The sequence below is a fragment of the Piliocolobus tephrosceles genome, chromosome 10 (genome assembly GCF_002776525.5).
Source record: "Piliocolobus tephrosceles isolate RC106 chromosome 10, ASM277652v3, whole genome shotgun sequence".
NCBI lineage: Eukaryota > Metazoa > Chordata > Mammalia > Primates > Cercopithecidae > Piliocolobus > Piliocolobus tephrosceles.
The window spans coordinates 69083023-69102525 of NC_045443.1; the positions used below are offsets into that span (position 1 = coordinate 69083023).

The following is a 19503-nucleotide window of genomic DNA, read 5'->3' on the forward strand; positions in this document are numbered from 1 at the left end:
ATTGCAATGAGCTGGAAGACAATAGAGGAGCACGTACCATGAAAGAGAGAGTGGTCAGCTGAGTCGAATCTGCTGAAATGTTAAGAAAGTGAAAGATAAGTATGTCTTGATCTGACTTATCTTCTCCTGGAATAGCTGGGTTAGTTGCTGCTCCTTTGTGGTTCCATAGTTCCATGTACATGTTCTATAGTATCACCCGCCATACTTAATTGTAACTGTTTTAATTACTTGTGGCTCTCATTAGATTGTAAGTTCCATGAAGACAGAAGCCATGTCTGACTGAATCACATTTGTAGTACAGTGTCTGGCATATAGTAGAACCTGAATATATATTTTTTCAATGATAAATGAATGAATGAAGGATGAATGAACCAGAGTTATACAAAGACCATTGACAATCCTCCATCCCAAATGAAAAATAAGAATTATCTGACTCCTCGACTCTAGCTATTTCATCAAAATTCAACAATTGAGGTCTCTACATGGTTATATGATCATACTGGGATCATATTGATCTTTTTTTTCCCCCTTGCAGATGGAGTCTTGCTGTATCATCCAGGCTGGAGTACAGTGGTATGAACATAGCTCACTGTAGTTTTGAACTTCTAGGCTCAATTGATCCTCCCATATAGCTGGGACTACAGGTGCACGCCACCATGCCTACTTAATTTATTTTCTAAAATTTATTGCAGGGCCAGGCACAGTGGCTCACTCCTGTAATTCCAGCACTTTGGGAGGCTGAGGCAGGTGGATCACTTGAGCCCAGGAGTTCAAGACCAGTCTGGGCAACATAGTGAAACCCCATCTCTACAAATACAAATAAATTAGCCAGACATGTTGGCGTGCCGCTGTAGTACCAGCTATTCAGGAGGCTGAGGTGGGAGGATCACTTGAGCACAGGAGGTCGAGGCTGCAGTGAGCCAAGATTGTGCCACTGCACTCCAGCCTGGGCAACAGAGTGAGACTCTGTCTCAAAAATATATATATTGTAGAGACAGGATCTTGCTATATTGCCCAGGATGGTCTCAAACTCCTGGCTTCAAGCGATCCTCCTGCCTCAGCCTCCCAAAGTGCTGAGATTACAGGCATGAGCCACCATGCCCAGCCCAGGACATTGGTCTTAATTCACAAGTGTAATGCAAGAAGAGAGGAGAAAGGAAGAGTCATTCCAAAAACTAGATCTCATACACATTATAAGTAGTCCATAAACTCAACTTTATAACACCGCAAAACTGGTTCTTTCCCTCCTATAGTAATAGAGCTGCATTTTACCTCTGTGCAACAATTTTTCCCCATTTGATATTGTGCTACATGTTCATTGTTAACTTGATTTCACCTGTACAATTATTCCTGTTTTTTTGTTGGGGGAAGAGGAGCTACATGAATTTGCACCCTATCATGCCTCAGTCCTCACCAGTCAGGAATATATTTTGAGTTATACACTCACTGAAGTGTCCTCACATTTTTGCAGCTCTTCTCTAAGGAGGAACTAGAGTTCTAGTTTTTTTGTTTTGTTTTGTTTTTCTTTTCTTTTTGTGGCAGTCCCTGTTAAGTTTATACAGACCAATCATAGTTGACTCTAAGACTGACCTAAATTCTTAGGAGCATAGACTGTCCCAGAATTGGCCTGAATTTCTTTCAATGCTTGGACTATTACGGGCTACTTGTTTTCTCACAATATACTTAAGTATGTTTCTTATGGCTGCTGTAACAAATGATCACAAACTTGGTAGCTTAATACAACACACATTTATGCTCTTTTAGTTCTGGAGGTCAGGAGTCAAAATTAGTTTCACTAGGTTAAAATCAGTATATCTGCAGGGCTGAACTCCCTCCAGAGGCTCTAGGGCCTCCTTGTCTTTTCCAGCTCTGGTGGCTGTGTGCATTTCTTTGCTTATGGCTACATTGCTCCATAATCTGCCTCTATGGTCACATTGCCTTCTCCTCTTCTGGGTGTGAAGCATCTCTTTCTGCCTCTCTCATAAGGATACTTGTGATTGCAGTTAGTGCCCACCCAGATAATCTCCCCATCTCAAGATCCGTAACTTCAATCAAAAAGACCTGTTTCCTAAATAAGGCAACATTTACAGGCTCCAGAATCTAGGAGCTGGTATCTTTAGGGGCTGTTATCAGCCTATCACAATTTACATCTGTATTTATCCACTCTGTGCTCAAAAGTATGCCAACCTACTTATTGTAACCCATGAAAACTTGCACTACCTTCTTAAATGTCAGCGTAAGCTAAATGTAAAAACTTACTTTAACTTCAAAAATTATTCTGGCTGAGTGTGGTGACTTATACCTGTAATTCCAGCACTTTGGGAAGCTGAGGCTGGAGGATTGCTTGAGCCCACAAGTTCAAGACCAGCCTGGGCAACATAGCAAGACATGCAAGATACCGTCTCTACAAAAAAAAATTTAAAAATTAACCAGGTGTGGTGGCACACACCTGTAGTCCCAGCTAGTCGGGAGGCTGAGGTGGGAGGATTGCTGGAGCCCAGGAAGTTGAGTTTGCAGTGAGCCATGACTGTGGCACCGCACTCCAGCCTGGGCAATGGAGTGAGATTCTGTCTCACAAAAAAATTACTTTGTTTTACAATAAAAAATTTTTTAATTGCTTTGATTTAGTGATAAATGCAAAGTAATGCATTTAGGTTCTTAGATGACCAAGCTGTTATATGATCAAATGCACATGATTTGAAAAGTGGTTGAAAGGATTGGCAGTATCGAAAAGAAGAAAACAGAAGGCTTAAAGGAAGAACGTACAGCTTTCTTCATATGTTTATAGGGAATAGGGATTCGACATGTGCTCTATAAATAGAAACAGAAATAATTAATTGCAGGTGAAGAGAAGCAGATTTCAATCCAATATGAGGAAGTGCTCAGAAAGAACAATGGAAGGTGCTCTCTCAAAATGAAGTTCTTTCCTAGTTCTGGAAGTGTCTATAAATGTGCAAAGGCCCTAAGGGGAGGAATGTGGAGGAGAGAGGTAGAAAATATATCTTTACATACAATCATGAGGATATTTTATAAAACACAGAGTCTCTTTAATGGTTGGTTCTAAACAAATCTAAAATATTATCCTTCTCCAATTCACTTTTCAGATTATAGCCAGAGTGGTCAAATTTGATTATGTCAGTCCTGTTACAAAAATCCTTCATTTGCTTAAAGACCATTTCAGTATTGATCCCCAACTTCCTCATGGTCTCTTCTGGAGTTTTTTCCTCCCTAAATTCTAATCACATTTACAGTTGCTCAACTTTAGATGCTCCTTCCTATCTGAAGCCATCGAACATACTGTTATCTCTGTTTGCAAAGCTCTCCTGTCCTTCCTGACTAGGTTACTCTTACCCAAAGATAACTTTCTCCAGGGAAAGCTTCTCTAGCATGCTAAATCAGTTGGGTTCCCATACATGCTTGCAAGATACTCTGAACTATTTCATCAAGATGAAAGCATTTATTGTATAATTGACTATGTCTCCCCTGATAAAATGTAAGCTCTATGAAGACAGAGACATTTTATCTTGTTGAGCACAGTGCCTGGCATATGGTGGGCACATTTCAATATTTGTTGAATGAATTAACCGACTTTTTTTTTTTTAAACCTGGTTTGAAGTGTGAAAGAAGTTTGATTTTTTAAAAAATGTTTACCTGACACCAGGTTTCTAGTTACAAATTTTCAGAAATACTAGAGATTTCTTGGAGGAGTATGGTTTCTTGAAGGCAGGCTGGGCGTGGTAGCTCACACCTGTAATCCCAGCATTTTGGGAGGCCGAGACAGGTGGATCACTTGAGGTCAGAGTTCAAGACTAGCCTGGCCAACATGGTGAAACCTCGTCTCCATGAAAAATACAAAAATTAGCGGGGCGTGGTGGTGGGCGCCTATGGTCCCAGCTACTCGGGAGCCTGAGGCAGGAGAATCACTTGAACCAAGAGGCAGAGATTGCAGTAAGTCGACATCACAAAGCCACTGCACTCCAGCCTGGGCGATAGAGCGAGACTCCGTCTCAAAATTAAAAATAAAAACAAATAAAAAAGAATGGGGATGCAGATGAGAAAAAACGAGCAATCACCAAACAAGCCGCCTCAAGGTGGAGTACCATGGAATGTCAGAGGCTTCATGAAAGACAGAAAAACTGAAGAGTCCTTGGGGTTAGGAAATCAAAGGTGGGCAGGTCTTATACAGACCTCGCCCTCAACAAACCTACAGCCTAGTAAGAGTCGATAAAATAATTTCCATGGCGTGTGTAAAGCCCTGGTAAAGGAGATATACTGGTGTTAGGAAATACCTAATTTTGTGGGGTGGGGGAATGGAAGGATCGGGGAAGGATCGTGTGGTCAGAGACGCGGTTTAAGCTGAGACTTGAAAGATGATGGAGTGGTTGACCAGGCGGTCAGAGGAACTGGGAGGTGCTAGGATTCGGGATCCCATAGAGAGAAATTCGAGGGCACCTTGACAGATTTGGTTTACAGTGACCTCTGGTGTAAGAGATCATTAGCCTTGTGAACATCCCCTCGGCAAAAACGATGAAGTTCTGCACTTCATTTCACCAGAGCTGGGCTCGCCTCAAATTCCTGGTTCCTTATTCCCGCAGGCTCCCACCAACTGCAGAGCAGAGGTGGCTCACAAGCGGCGGGGCTCTGCCCTAGATTGCCAGTAGGCGCTTGACTCACATCCAGCTCCACCCCTGGAGATGCCCCAGAAGCCCCGCCCACGTCCAGGCACGTTCTTCTGGGGCTAGTCGCAGGGGCCGCCCCGGCCGCGGCGCTCACGTGACCCGAGGTGTGACGTAGGAGGAAGGAGACGCCATTAGAGGGAGGCAGAGGGATCGTTCTTCGCCTTTCCTCCGGTGCCTGACGTGGTGGGCTGGGGCCCTTCGTTCTCGGACTTTCCCTCAGCCCTTCCAGGCCTCGCCCGAGGAGGGAGTGGGGACAGCGCCCGGGTCGGCGGAGCCGGGGTGGTGGGGGTGGAGCCGGCTGTGGCTGTGAAGGCGCTGCTGCGGCTGTGGGGAGGGCGGCGCGACACTCGGGCTCGGGCGGCCGGGAAGCGACGGGATGGCTGCGGCCGGCGGCGGCGGGGCGGCGGCGGCGGGCCGAGCCTACTCGTTCAAGGTGGTGCTGCTGGGGGAAGGCTGCGTGGGGAAGACGTCGCTGGTGCTGCGCTACTGCGAGAACAAGTTTAACGACAAGCACATCACAACTCTGCAGGTGCGGACCTCGGGGAGCGGGAGGGGGCGCCTCAGGGGCCCTACCCCTCCGGGGCTGGGGAAACTTTGCCGCCCTGGTCCCCTGGATCTAGGCTGGTAAATCTCAGGCCTGTCATCTCCGCCTTCGGTTTACCTTTCCAAATTCGTCCTGGGGAGTCACCAGGTTGGGGCAGCCTGTAGACGCGAGGACAGGCTGGTTGGGAGGGAAGTGGAAAGGCCCTGAAAAGTACCCAGTGCCCTCCGTGGTGGCTGCGCACGTTGTGGTCCCCGTCCGTGGGCTGTTTTTTCCCATTTACTGCACTTCCTGGGCCCCAGGTGTCTTCAGCGTTGCAGTCTTCAAATATTAGCTCCTTTTCTTTCTTTCATAATTAGGAACTTAGCTGCGGATTCGGTTTTGCGAATTAGTGATTTGTAACTTCAGCGCTTACTGATGACTAAGTGTTTATGCAAGTTCCATTTTGTCCTGAGTAACAGGAATGGCAAAAGAGCCACATCTCTGGAGGTTTTTTGAAATGACCGCTTGCCCAGGCGTGTTACGCAGTTTCATTGCAGCTTGCGTGGGTCTGACTTGTGGGTCACTCATACAATGCGAGGTCGATTGACCCACGCTGAAACATCAAGTGAATACTGACCAACAATTGGTCCCCAGACTAAAAGCCGCTGCTGTTACTCATTTTCTTTACCTGTAATAAAAGGCCGGCTTCTACAGGTACATTGGAAAGGTGTTAACATGTTATCATTGATTGAGAGTGAAGCCAGGCCTTTAAGGGAGTTGTACTCACCCCACTGTCCCAGAGAAATCAGTTTTCATGTATTAGAAGAAATTTATCCTACTAATTTGACTTATCAATTTGGTCAAAGGCAGTGAAGTCTAGTGGACTTTTGAGCCTGATTGTCTAGGTTCATGTCTCACCTCCATCCATTTAACTAGCTGTGTCATATTGGGTAAGTTACTTAACCTGTCTGTGCCTGTTTCTTCTGTTAAAATGGCCATAATGGTGGTATCTAGCTCATAGGGTTGTCAGGATAAATATACAGAAAAAGCCCTGATGACCTGGTCCAGTGTAAGTTGTCTCTCTTTACTGCCCCAACTTGCACAATAGGTCTTAATTAGTAAATGTGTAGTATGTGAGAACATCAACACTACTTAATAGAATGCGTAATCTCCTAATTGTTGTGACATTGGGTGTTTGATGCTATTATTAAACTACTGAGTCTAGAATTTACAAGACACTCTGGCTCTGATTCCATGTTCTATTTTTACTCTTCTGTTTTTACTCGTATGTAAAGCATATCTGAAAAAGTGAGTGCCAGGAAACTGCATTTAAAAAAAAATCCTTGTACTAGAGCACTAACAAAATTTTAATAATGAATTGTTATTGTTCAGTGTCCCATTAGTGAGAGCCTTGTGTTTTGGATCAAGAAAATTCACTGGACAAATACCCAGGATCATTTAGAAGTTTAGAGATTTACTTAGGTAAAGTGGTAACAATAGCTAACATTTAGTGAGTTCTTACTGTGCTGATTATTTTGCTTGATTTCTGTCATTTAATTCTTAAAAGTGGATAGTTTAGTGGATAGCCCTACAGGTGAGGAAACAGGTTAAGTTGAGTAATTTTGCTGACAGTAATATTACCACAAGTCAGTGGTACAGGAGTGTCCAAGCTCAAATTTGAACCCCTGTCTGACTTCAGATTTTGAGCAATTAAATCACATTACCTCTGGATATTGGTAAATAACTCATCTAGTGTTTTCCTTTATGCAAAGATCTAAGATAAAAGAAAACTATTGTAATTGAGGTCTTCACGTTTTTTTTCAAAGGATAACTTGAATCTTGCCCTTTCACCCAGGCTGAAGTGCAGCAATCTTCACTCACTGCAACCTCCACCTCCTGGGTCAAGTGATTCTCCTGCGTCAACCTCCCAAGCAGCTGGGATTACAGGCACGTGCCACCATGCCTGGCTAATTTTTTTGTATTTTTAGTAGAGACGGGGTTTCACCATGTTGGCCAGGCAGGTCTTGAACTCCTTACCTCAGGTGATTTGCCTGTCTTGGCCTTCCAAAGTGCTGGGATTACAGACGTGAGCCACCGCACCTGGCCATACCTTTTCATAAATTTCTAAAACATTCTTGAAGCTAAAAGCAGAGTAAAGGTTTTTAAATGTATGAAAAGCCACTGTACTCCTACACAGGGGAGGACGAAGTTATAGTAGATATCCAGTGTTAATATCTGAATTATATTATAGAATTTAGGATTTTGTTGTACACCAATGTATGTAAACAGCAATGCGTCTGATCCCTTTCAGGGATACCAGTTCACCTCATCTTTCTTAACAATTTTTCAGAGGAATTTGATTTATGTGACTTGTAAGACACAACTTTGTATCTTTTTAATTTCCAAATGGAGAGGAAATGGTGTCAGAAGATATGAGAGGAAGAGTTCACCTTTTTTCTTGTCAACAGAGTACCTATCTCTGTAAACTACTTTGTATTTCTATAAAGTACATTCTCATACATTTCAAAGAATTGCAGGATTGACAGAAATTTAAGATAGTTTATGTATGGATCACTGTTTTGGTCTTTTAATGTTTAGTCAAGTGGTTGCCCCCCCCCCTTTTTTTTTTTTAACATCTTGGTGGTGAAATGAACTGGTATTATGGAAAGTGGAAAGCTCACTATGTCCTAAGGTGGCCCATTTCATTTACAATTTTTGTTTTGTTTTGTTTTTGAGACAGAGTCTCACTCTTATCACCCAGGCCGGAGTGGAGGGGTACGATCTCAACTCACTGCAACCTCCATCTCCTGGATTCAAGCGATTCTTCTGCCTCAGCCTTCCGAGTAGCTGGGACTACAGGCGTGTGCCTCCATGCCTGGCTAATTTTTGTATGTTTAGTAGAGATGGGGTTTTGCCATGTTGGCCAGGCTGGTCTTGAACTGCTGACCTCAGTTGATCCACCTGCCTTGGCCTCCCAAAGTGCTGGGATTACAGGTGTGAGCCACCACTCCTGGTCCCATTTCATTTTTAGACAGGTCTAATTTCTAATAAGTTTTTCTGTATAGAAAGCCAAAATCTGTTTCCCTGTATTTTTCAGTCCTAAATCTCCCTTCTGAATCTTGGTATCTCATATGACATTCCTTCTGAGAGTTGAAGACAACTATCTAGTCTTCTCTTGGGTAAACAACTCTAGTTCCCTTAACTAGATTTCCAGTGACAGTGACATCGTTTTAAATCCTTTCACTTTTTTTTTTGTTTGCTTTTGGAGGCAGAGTCTTGCTCTGTTCTCAGGCTGGAGTGCAGTGGTGCTATCATAGCTGCCTGCAGCCTCCAACTCCTGGGCTCAAGTAATCCTTCCACCTCAGCCTCCAAGTAGCTGGGACCACAGGCGTACGCCACAATGCCTGGCTGGTTTTTTTCTTTATTTTTAGTAGAGTTGAGGTTTTGCTATGTTGCCCAGGCTGTTCTAGAACTCTGAGCTCAAGCAATCCTCCTGCTTTGGCCTCCTGAAATGCTGAAATTACAGGTATGAGCCACTGTGCATGGCCCTTTCACTATCTTGATATCTCTTCTAGACACTATTTAATCGTTGTCCCTCTTTCCTTAAAGTGTGATTCCTTGAGCCATAGAAATAATTCCAGGCGTGGTGGTTTGAACTGAATAGAGAAATGCAGACTATCACCTCACCTGTTGAGAATCCTTTTCCAACACTGAAGTAGATTCTATGAGCTTTTGGGGAAGCTCTCACTCTGGTAAACACTGAATTTGCTGTCAACTGAAACATCTTAGTCTTAATTGCTTCAAAAAAAAAAGGGCATTATTTGTATCTCTCAAATTCTCTTTTCTTTGGTATTGTAGTTAAGCTTTTTCTTTTGTTTCTAATACGCTTGACCCATTAAGGTTGACTTTGGTAGATTTGCTCCAGTAGGTAAGCCTGTTAATGTCCTTTTTAATTTGGATTCTGTAATTCACGAAACACTGACTGGGCTCCTGTGGACCAGGCTGGGTTGGGTCCTGGACATGCAAAGAATAAGGTGTGGAATCTCCTGTCTGGATTAGCAACTTCTTTTTTTCTTTTTTTTTTTTTTTTTTTGAGACGGAGTCTCGCTCTGTCGCCCAGGCTGGAGTGCAGTGGCCGGTTCTCAGCTCACTGCAAGCTCTGCCTCCCGGGTTCACGCCATTCTCCTGCCTCAGCCTCCTGAGTAGCTGGGACTACAGGCGCCCGCCACCTCACCCGGCTAGTTTTTTGTATTTTTTTAGTAGAGACGGGCTTTCACCGTGTTAGCCAGGATGGTCTCGATCTCCTGACCTCGTGATCCAGCCGTCTCAGCCTCCCAGAGTGCTGGGATTACAGGCTTGAGCCACCGCGCCCGGCCGTGGATTAGCAACTTCTTAACTTTGCCATCTGAAAGTTAGGTAAGAATGCCTTTAATGTTCTCAACAGGTCATTATTAAAGACTTTGAAAGAAAGCAGGGAGAGAGAGGGCCAAGTACAAAGCTCTGTAGCAAGTCTTACTGTAGTCCAGTGATGCATGACCAGAAGTTCTATTTTCTGTAGACATAAGAATCTTAGGGAGGGTCACAGGCCAAAGAAACAGTTATTAATGGAGTGCTATACATATTAATAATAATGGAAGACTGACTCTATGGGCTACTACCTAGTGGACTCAAATCCCTTAATAAAATGTTAACAATTACTCCAGCATTGCGGTTCTCCTTTTTGCCCAAGCCACATCTGTCTTGCCCGCAAGGTTATCATGAGATGCTTTGTCAAATTCTTGCAGAAGACAAGATACGCTGTTTCTGCAGTACTCAGATCTATGAGGAGGCCATATAACGTGGTGAAAAGAGAATGGACTTTGAAGTTAGACTGGGGTTTGAATTCTTACTCTCACTTCATAGCCATCATTATCCTGACAGGATATTCTAATGCCTGTAAGCGAGCTCCTTTTCTGTAAAATGGGAGTACCTTCCTTATAGGACTTTATGTGGATTACATGGACAGCCATCATATGTAAAGCTTCTAGCACAGAGCCTGGGACATGTTTGTTTAATAAATGTTTGCTGTTAAATGAATAGATGATGCTGGATTTATGTTTTCCTTTCAAGGTAATTCAGTCAAAAAAGGTAATGGGATTATTTTCATGTGAATTGTTTTGAGAACTCATGCTGTCTCTGAGGGGTCATTACATTTTAAAATTGCTTGTAGATTAGATAAATATTTTTAAAATAAAGCAAATCCATTCTGGTGTTTTCACTGATATCTACATTTCCGGAATTCACTTTCTTTCTTTCTTTCCTTTTTTTTGATTGTGACATTTGCCATACTTTGGTGTTTTAGTGTGGCCCTCTTTTTCCAGAGCTGCTCCAAGGTTACTGGTAGTTATGGAGTAATCCTGTAGGTAAGCTCTCTTAACTTATATGGAGTCCCCAAGCTCTCTTGTGTGTTTTCCTTGCTGATTTGAGGCTTTGATAAACTTGGCAGAAATAAGAAAGACATTTAGAGTGAGGGAGTTACTTCTGTTTCTCTGGAATTTGTGAAGGCAATACTGTTGAATCTATGCAGTTAAATTCAAGAAACATTTATTTCATATATGGTATATGTCAAACATTGTATTAGCTGGGGAATATAAAGATGAGCAAGGTACTTTAAATATCAGTTACTTTTCTTGACTTTATTCTTAAAGGATTGTGCCATTTTGGTTTTAACCACTTCCTCAATTTGGTATGCCCTCTTTATATCTGTGCTTCTAGGTTACGTACTCCTTTTTTTTTTCCCCCTTATTGAAGGTGCTTATTGAAGATTAATCGAGATCAACAGTCCCCTTTCTTTTTAGAGTCCCAACTATAGAATTCTGTCTGTCTCCTGAAGTCTAGGATAGGTGCCTAGGTGATTAGCAAAGTAGTGCTATAAGGTTGGCTAGGCAGGTAGTATCTTGACAGTTTGGCAAATGAGGAAACTAAGACTTGGATTCAGCCGGGTGCGGTGGCTCGCACCTATAATCCCATGCTTTGGGAGGATGAGGTGGGAGGATTGCTTGAGGACACAAGTTCAAGACCAGCATGGGTAACATAGCAAGACTCCATCCCTAGTTAAAAAAAAAAAAAAAAAAAAAAAAAACGCTGGGCATGGTGGTGCACACTCATATTCCTGGATACTCAGGAGGCTGAGGCTGGTGGATCACTTGCGCCTAAGAAGTTGAGGCAGCAGTGAGCTATGATCGTGCCACTGCACTCCAGCTAGGTCACGGAGTGAGACTCTGTCTCTTAAAAAATAAAAAATACTTGAATTAAATTTCCAAGGTCCCACAAATGGAAATGGTGTACCAGCTGAGCATAGTGGCCCAGTAATCCCAACACTTTGAGAGGCATAGGGAGGAAGATAGCTGGAGCCCAGGAGTTTAAGACCAACCTGGGCAACATAGTGAAACCCTGTTTTTAAAAAATAAAAATAAAAGGGCCAGGCATGGTGGCTCACGCCTGTAAGCCCAGCACTTTGGGAGGCTGAGGTGGGTGGATCACCTGAGGTCAGGAGTTCAAGACCAGCCTGGCCAACATGGTGAAACCTCGTCTCTACAAAAATTAGCCGGGCATGATGGTGGGTACCTGTAATCCCAGCTACTCAGGAGACTAAGGAAGGAGCATCACTTGAACCTGGGAGGCAGAGGTTACTGTGAGCCAAGATTGCACCATTGCACTCCAGCCTGGGTGACAGAGCAAGACTCCCATCTCAAAAAAATAAAAATAAAATAATAAAAAATAAATCAATTTTAAAAATAGAAATGGTGTGCTTTTTTTTCTTAAGCCTAGTCTACTGCTGTTTTAAAGTAAATCAGTGGTTTTACGTTTTGCCTCATAGTCTTAGTCTAGGAATCTTGGTTTCTTTGTTTGCACAAAGAATATTTTGAGTGTTCAAAGTGTCTTCTAAGTATCATTGAAAGCCACATTACTGTTGATTTAAGTGATTTATTATATCTTTATACGGTATAATAATTGAAGTTCTTTTTAAAATCTTTTTCCCCTTAGTATTTTATGGAAGTTTGGGTGATTTTACTTAAGAAATAAGTTTTTCTGAATGTGGCCACAAATTTCTATATTTGACTGCCATTTTCTGCTTTGTGCTTTGAGTTACTCTTTAAACGTGATTCTTTGACTTTCCTTTTGAAAGTCTTTATTTGGACTCTTAAACTAATTATAATCCTTATTTTTAGGAACTAAGAAGAAATGTGGAAATATTCAAACACCTAGCTTAGTGTTTTTTTTTTTTTTTTCCTGAGATGGAGTATCACTCTTTCGCCCAGGCTGTAGTGGAGTGGCATGATTTTGGCTCACTGCAACCTTTGCCCCCTGGGTTCAAGCAATTCTCCTGCCTCAACCTCCCAAGTAGCTGGGATTACGGGCGCCCACCATCGCGCCCGGCTAATTTTGTATTTTCAGTAGAAATTGTTAGGCTGGTCTTGAACTCCTGACCTCAGGTGATCCACCCACCTTGGCCTCCCAAAGTGTTGGGATTACAGGCGTGAGCCACTGCGCCCGGCCTAGCTTAGTTTTTTGATAGCTAATTTTTATTGCCTTGCTAGAGAGGGCTAATTTTATGAATTAACCTGCCTGAATTCTGTCATGTGTTAAGTCTGGAAGTGGTAATGCTTTATTCATTTATTTTTTTATTTTATTTTAAAAATTGACAATTGTACATTCTTTAAATACTTAACTCTGTACCAGTGTTAGCAACTAGCAAGAATATTTATTTTGCACACGCACACTATCTCTCACTCATACACTCCCCCACCCCAGGCCCCCAATTAATGAAGTCTGTTGAATTTAGTTGATACTAGATAAAGCCAGGAAAGTATTTGTTCACAGTTTAGTAACTATGTTGCTTTCAACAGATACCTTATAATTGTTAAATACTACTTTAGGTGGTTTGCTTTGCCAGAAAAGTCGTTAGCAAGCACAGCAAATGGTCTGGCTAACAGAACCAAAAAATTGATTAAACAAGTTACGAAAAGACTTTAATTTGGCAGATATATTTTTTCCCTATTATTTCTCTCTTAGTAATCCTTTTCTTTTTAGGTTTTTAAATTTTTTATTTTTTTCCTCCTCCCTGTGATTACCTGTCATTTTTTTTTTTTAATAGCATTTTCTTTTTTTTTTTGTCATCCACTATGATTTCCGGTAAGCAGTTGGGTAAACAAGAAATAGGTGTTAATACAAGTTACAGATGACAACCTGAGCTAATAAGATTGTTAATTTTTTAATCTCACTAAAGCATAGAAGATGAAATAATTGGGATTAGAAGATGTACTGGCGAAATAACTCAGGATTTGAAGGAGATAGGGTGGAAAATGTGCCATTACTTACTTGGATCCTTGCTAGTAATATTTTGTGCCTATCCTGAGAATATTTGGGGAGGTTAGGGTCCAAGAACACTTACTGTCCAAGTGGAGGAGTGCCAGGTTAGGAAATGTGTGTATGTTCTAGAATAGTTAGCTTTGTGCAATGGAAAAACTATTGTGGGGTCAGACAGGCTTCCACCTACTGCAGCACCCAGCTGAGTTGTCTGACCTTCCGTGAGTCACTGTATTTTTTAAAAAATAATAGGTTCACAGCTGTAAAGTAAGACTAAGTATCTGCTTCACAGAGTTGTTGAAAAGTAAATGAAAAAGCCCAAGCACAGTGCTTGGCACATAGTATGGTTTTTTTTTTTTTTTTTTCCCACCTTCCTATAGTCCTAGAACCTTTTGAATTGGCTATTGTTCAATGTCACTCTCCCTCCTTCCCTTTGTACACTGGGGGTTCTTTACTGAGATGTTGCCAGGCATTTGTAAATCTCTTGGAAGTACATGGAAATTGTTTTTAGTATGTGCATATGAGGGGTGTTTTGGGGAGTGAGTAGGTTCATGGCTTTCTTCATATTCTTAAAGAAGTTTGTAATTACTTCTCCCACCTTCACTACCATGTAAGAATTAAGAACCACTGCTCCAGAGTAATTATTATAACTTCAGTGGTATTTCAGTAGTCTGGCCAAATTAAGTGTGCCTGGTAGAGGTGGTTAAAAAAGAGAAGACAAATTTCAGCCTTTTGATTGTTCACTGCTATCTTTTTTTATAAATTAATTTTTATTTTTATTTCAATAGTTTTGGGGGTATAGGTGTTTTTTGTTACATGGATAAGTTCTTTAGTGGTGATTTCTGAGATTTTGGTGCACCTGAGCAGTGTACACCATATTCAGTATGTAGTGTTTTATCCCATACCCTCCTCCAAACCTTCATCCTTGAGTACCCAAAGTCCATGATATCATTCTTATACCTTTGCATCCTCATAGCTTAGCTCTCACTTGTAAGTGAGAACATACAATATTTGGTTTTCCATTCCTGAGCTACTTCACTTAGAATAATGGCCTCCAGCTCCATCCAAGTTGCTGTAAAAGACATTATTTCATTCCTTTTTATGGCTGAGTAGTATTCTATGGTATGTATATACCACATTTTCTTTATTCACTTGTTAGTTGATGGACACTCAGGTTGGTTCCATATCTTTGCAGTTGTGAATTGCGAATCGTGCTGCAATAAACTGTGCATGTGACTTTTTCATGTGATGACTTCTTTTCCTTTGGGTAGATGCTCAGTAGTGGGATTGCTGGATTAAATGATAGTTTTATAATACTTTTAGTTCTTTAAGTAATCTCCATCCTGTTTTCCATAGTGGTGGTTCTAGTTTACATTCCCACCAGCAGTGTAAAAGTGTTCCCCTTTCGTCACATCCACACTAGCATCTATTGTTATTTTGACTTTTTAATTATGGCCATTCTTGCAGGAGTAAGAGGTGTCTCATTGTGATTTTAATATGCATTTCCCTGATAATTAGTCATGTTGAGTATTTTTTCAGATGTTTGTTGGCTATTTGTATATCTTCTTTTAAGAATTGTCTTTTCATGTCCTTTGCCCACTTTTTGATGGGATTATTTGTTTTTTTCTTGCTGATATGTTTGAGTTCCTTGTAGATTCTGGATGTTAGTCTTTTGTTGGATGCTTAGTTTACGAACATTTTCTCCCACTCTGGATTGTCTGTTTACTCTGCTGGTTATTTATTTTGCTGTGCAGAAGCATGTTAGTTCAATTAGATCCCATTTATTCATTTTTGTTTTGTTGCATTTGCTTTTGGGTTGTTAGTCATGAATTCTTTGTCTAAGCCTATGTCTAGAAGAGTTTTTCCAATGTTATCCTCTAGAATTTTTATGGTTTCAGGTCTCAGATTTAAGTCTTTGATCCATCTTGAGTTGATTTTTATATAAGGTGAGAGATGAGGATCCAGTTTCATTCTTCTACATGTGACTTGCCAGTTTTCCCAGCGCCATTTGTTAAATAGGCTATCTTTTTCCAAATTTCTGTTTTTATATGCTTTGTCGAAGATCAGGTGGGTGTATTTGGCTTTATTTCTGGGTTCTCTGTTGTTCCATTGGTCTACGTGCCTATTTTTATACCTGTTTGCTGCTATCTTGATGTTTCAGCTTTCTTCATAAATATATTCATAATTTTAGAGCAGGCCTTAAGTTTTTCATTATGAAGGAAAAAAAAATTTACTAGGGATCCTTTGATAATATGCTTTACTAGTGCATCATATATCTGAGTTAAAATAATTTGATTAGTAAGGAAACTTAGGAGCGTATCTCCTACTAAATTGAATTATACCTGCATCAATTTACCAGGGCATATTGTAGATGTGCTTATCTATAATAGACAGTCATTTGACTGTCTATTATAGGCAGGGTACTATGACTTCTCTTACTTCTTCCACAAGAGAGGAAGTGTTAGAGAGCTCAGATCTTAGTCTGGGAAGTATCGTAGCATAGTAGTTACAATTAATATCTGGAGCCAAACTGCCTGGGATTTCACATGGCACTGTGTCACTTACTGTGTGACCTTGAGCAAGATATTTACCCTCCTTATGCCTCATTTTCCACGTCTGTAATACATGGATAACAATTATCTCTGACTCACAGGGCATTATTGGCACCTGAGAATTAAATGAATTAATATATGAGAAGCTCTTAGAACACTGCCCATCTCATTGTAAGTGCTGTAAAAACGTTAAATAAAAATATGTAATCTAGTTAACAGAATACTTACACCCATGAAAATATAATTTGTAGTATAAGATAGTATAAGCTGCAGTAAATGTAGAGTTGATTCCCTAAAATTCTTTAGGATAGGAAAATTTAGTGTGCATTGCATGCATGAGTATAAGAGAACATGAAATTTCAAGGAAAAAGAGCCATATTTGGATAAGTGGAATTTAGATAGAGAACAGAGAATAGGCCCAAATTAGTGGGGAATTTTATGGGCAGAAGAATTGAAGAGGATGCAAAAAAGCCATACGAGTTGGAGAATAAGTAAAGAAATATTGGAAGCTATCATAAGAAAATAGATGTGGACACATTGTGGAAGTCTTTGGATATAAAGATAAGGCTTTGATATTTTTAATTGTAAATGCAGGCTCCCCAACTTTTATAAAGAAGCAGCTTATTAATGATTTTGTGAAAAGTGCATAGCACAATACTTGGCAGAAAATGAACATTTAATAAATGTTAGCTCGTATTAGCAGCAGTAGTAGAAATGACTGTCTAGTGTTTTTACTACATGGATGGGCTATTTTTGTGAATTTTTAACTACTTACCTATTAATTGAACACAGATAATTTCATTGTTTTTGTTTTTCTGTATAATCAATGTTGTGATATGTACCTTTTCCGTAAAAGTGTTTTGGGTATCCATAGTTCCTTAGGGGAGACTTAATACTGTCCTTTAAATTTACCATGGGAGAGTAGTGGGAAATTTTGGAGGGGACAGTAGAAAAGAAATGAGGGAGCTTTACCAACTCTGATGCACTCCCTTCTTCTGAGAAATCTCTACAACACTCATGACCAAAAGGTTATGATATTAGCTGTCAGCAGGGATATTGAAGCATACTTGTTAAAAATGATAACCTATTAGGGAACCCTTTGATGAGTTGTAAGTTGTTGTTGTTTTTTTTTAACCAGGGAAGCTTTGGGAAGATAATATGGCATGCAGAGTAGGGTGTGAGGTGACCCAGAGGTATTTATGTTATGACATAATAAGAGACTTGTGGTCATAGACCCCAGAGGAAATGTGAAGACAAGGCTTGGTAGATTTTGGAAGCATATAGACTGACAAGGGCTTAAGAAGATATTTTTAAGGTTCTAAACTTCAATGAGAAGGCAAATGTGATCAAAATACTAAAATCAGAATGAAAATCCAATTTTGGGGAGAAGATTGGTTCAATCTTACATGTGTTTGAAAAAGAGACATTTAAATTGACCTATCCATTAAATATTCGGATAGGATTCAGATTTTGTTTTTTTCCCATATGGCATTAATACTGAAACCATGAAAATGATTGAGTTCAGATAAATTACACAGCTAGTATGTAGCAAAGCTGAGATTCAAATCCATAGGTTCTGCTCCAAAGTTCATATTTTTAGCCCCAAAGTTCATATTTTAGCATAAATGGGAGAAGTCATTTATTGTCATAACATGTATTTGGTCTTTGCATTTTTCAGGTTACTTTGCTGTTTTGGCATTTAATTTATTTTTCTCCTTTTCTGTATAATTTTTATTTTATTTACTAAAATATCTTGAGGATAGCTTGGGCCTTGAGGGCAGACATACATATGTTTGAACCCAGATCTGCAATTTATATTTATCTGGAGACTCCTTAGTTAATCACTACATCCAGTGGCCTTGCCTTAGTTCTAATTTTCTGTGGTGTGCCCATAGCAAAAAGACCTTCCTGAAATTGAGATTTCTTGCGTTTCTTTCCCTCAGTAATTCACCGTCCTGACTTTTTGTCTGTTTCACCTTTTTTGCACTTTCTTCTATATAAATATACCAAATGTGACTGTCTCTACACAGGTCTTAACTCACCTCTCTATTCCTTTTTTTAAACGTGTCGGCTGACTCTAGATTCTGGATATATTTTGTCTTCAGTAACTCTTGATTCTGTTCTTTCTTTCCTATCTTCATGGTCTTAGTTCAGACCTCCTTTTTTATATTTTTCCCTGATTTTGTAATAGTGTTCTTTCTACCTTTCTAGTCCAACCTCCCTTCCTATCCCAGGGTCATTCTCTTAAAATATAGATCTGTTTCCCCATTGCTTGAACCCATTCAGTGATTCTCCATTGTCAGTAGTCCTATGTGTTCAAACAGTTGTTCTTTAGGGTGAATTAGGTATTTTTCTAGGAAAAAAAGGTTCAGTGCTATACAGAAGAAATCAGGCAAAAAGAGTTCAAATGAATTTGGGAAATGCTTATATAAATACAGTCAGCTAGCCTTTTGTTTAGCAGCATCCTAATGTGTTAATGTGCATTGTTAGTGTATAAAAATCAATAAATAGCATTTCCAGAGTATACCTGACGTGTGTGTGTGTGTGTGTGTGTAAATACATGTCTGGTATCTTAGAACAGGTTTTATTGAGACTATAAGGTAAAGTCCATCTGTGTAGTCTCATCTCTGGTATTGACCATATACCCACTTGGAGTTCCCTGTGGGATGGGGTCATGTGTTTGAGGCTTCAGTGGCATCACTCATCTATTAGGAAAAACCCCTACTGCTCCTAAAGGGGAGATCATTACCTTCTCTCTGAAGCCTTCTTTGACTCATTCAGACAACTGTTACACCTCCTTTCTCAGTACTATCTTTACAGTGTATTTGGCAAGACCCTCCATTTTAGCAGTTATCACATGGAATTGTAATTCTCTTTATTTTTATTTCTCTAATAGAGTATAAAAGCTAGAACCATGTCCTATCATTTCTGTCACTTTAGTGCTTAGGATAATTATTGAATATATGTTAAACAATTGAGTTATGAAGTAATTGTGGAACCATTTTGAATAATATTGATATATGTACATTAAGTAAACCACCAGTAAACACTTATTTTATCTTAGAAATCTCTTAAACTCTTTCTGTGAGTAGATAAGGTAGCATCAAATTAAATGCTGTAGGGAAAATTTTGTTCCACATAGATAAGGAAAAATATTAAGAAAAAAGTACTTATTTTCTGTGTATTTTTAATAACCTATGTTCAGAAAACAAGATTTTTTTTTTAGGTAAAAATGTAAATAATGTCTTATCTTTAATGAAATAATTTTGATCATTAATTTGAAATTCAGTGATTACTTTTTCTCCCAGATAACTTTTACATTGAGATGATTCATTCATCTGTAGTTGTTAGGATAAAGAACCTTATTTTATATGAAACGTTGTTTAATGTATATTTCTCT

The 19503-nt window shown here is 40.0% G+C and overlaps 1 protein-coding gene across 1 annotated transcript in view; it reads left to right on the forward strand.

Annotated features, from left to right (window-relative positions):
• The first annotated feature begins 4778 nt into the window (after window positions 1–4778).
• The window catches only part of RAB21 (RAB21, member RAS oncogene family), a 30876-nt gene continuing 16151 nt past the window's right edge, over window positions 4779–19503 (forward strand). The window contains exon 1 of the mRNA XM_023226536.3: window positions 4779–5208. Within this exon, the coding sequence (XP_023082304.1) occupies window positions 5056–5208 (153 nt within the window). The 5' untranslated portion in view covers window positions 4779–5055. The remainder of the gene's footprint in view (window positions 5209–19503) is intronic.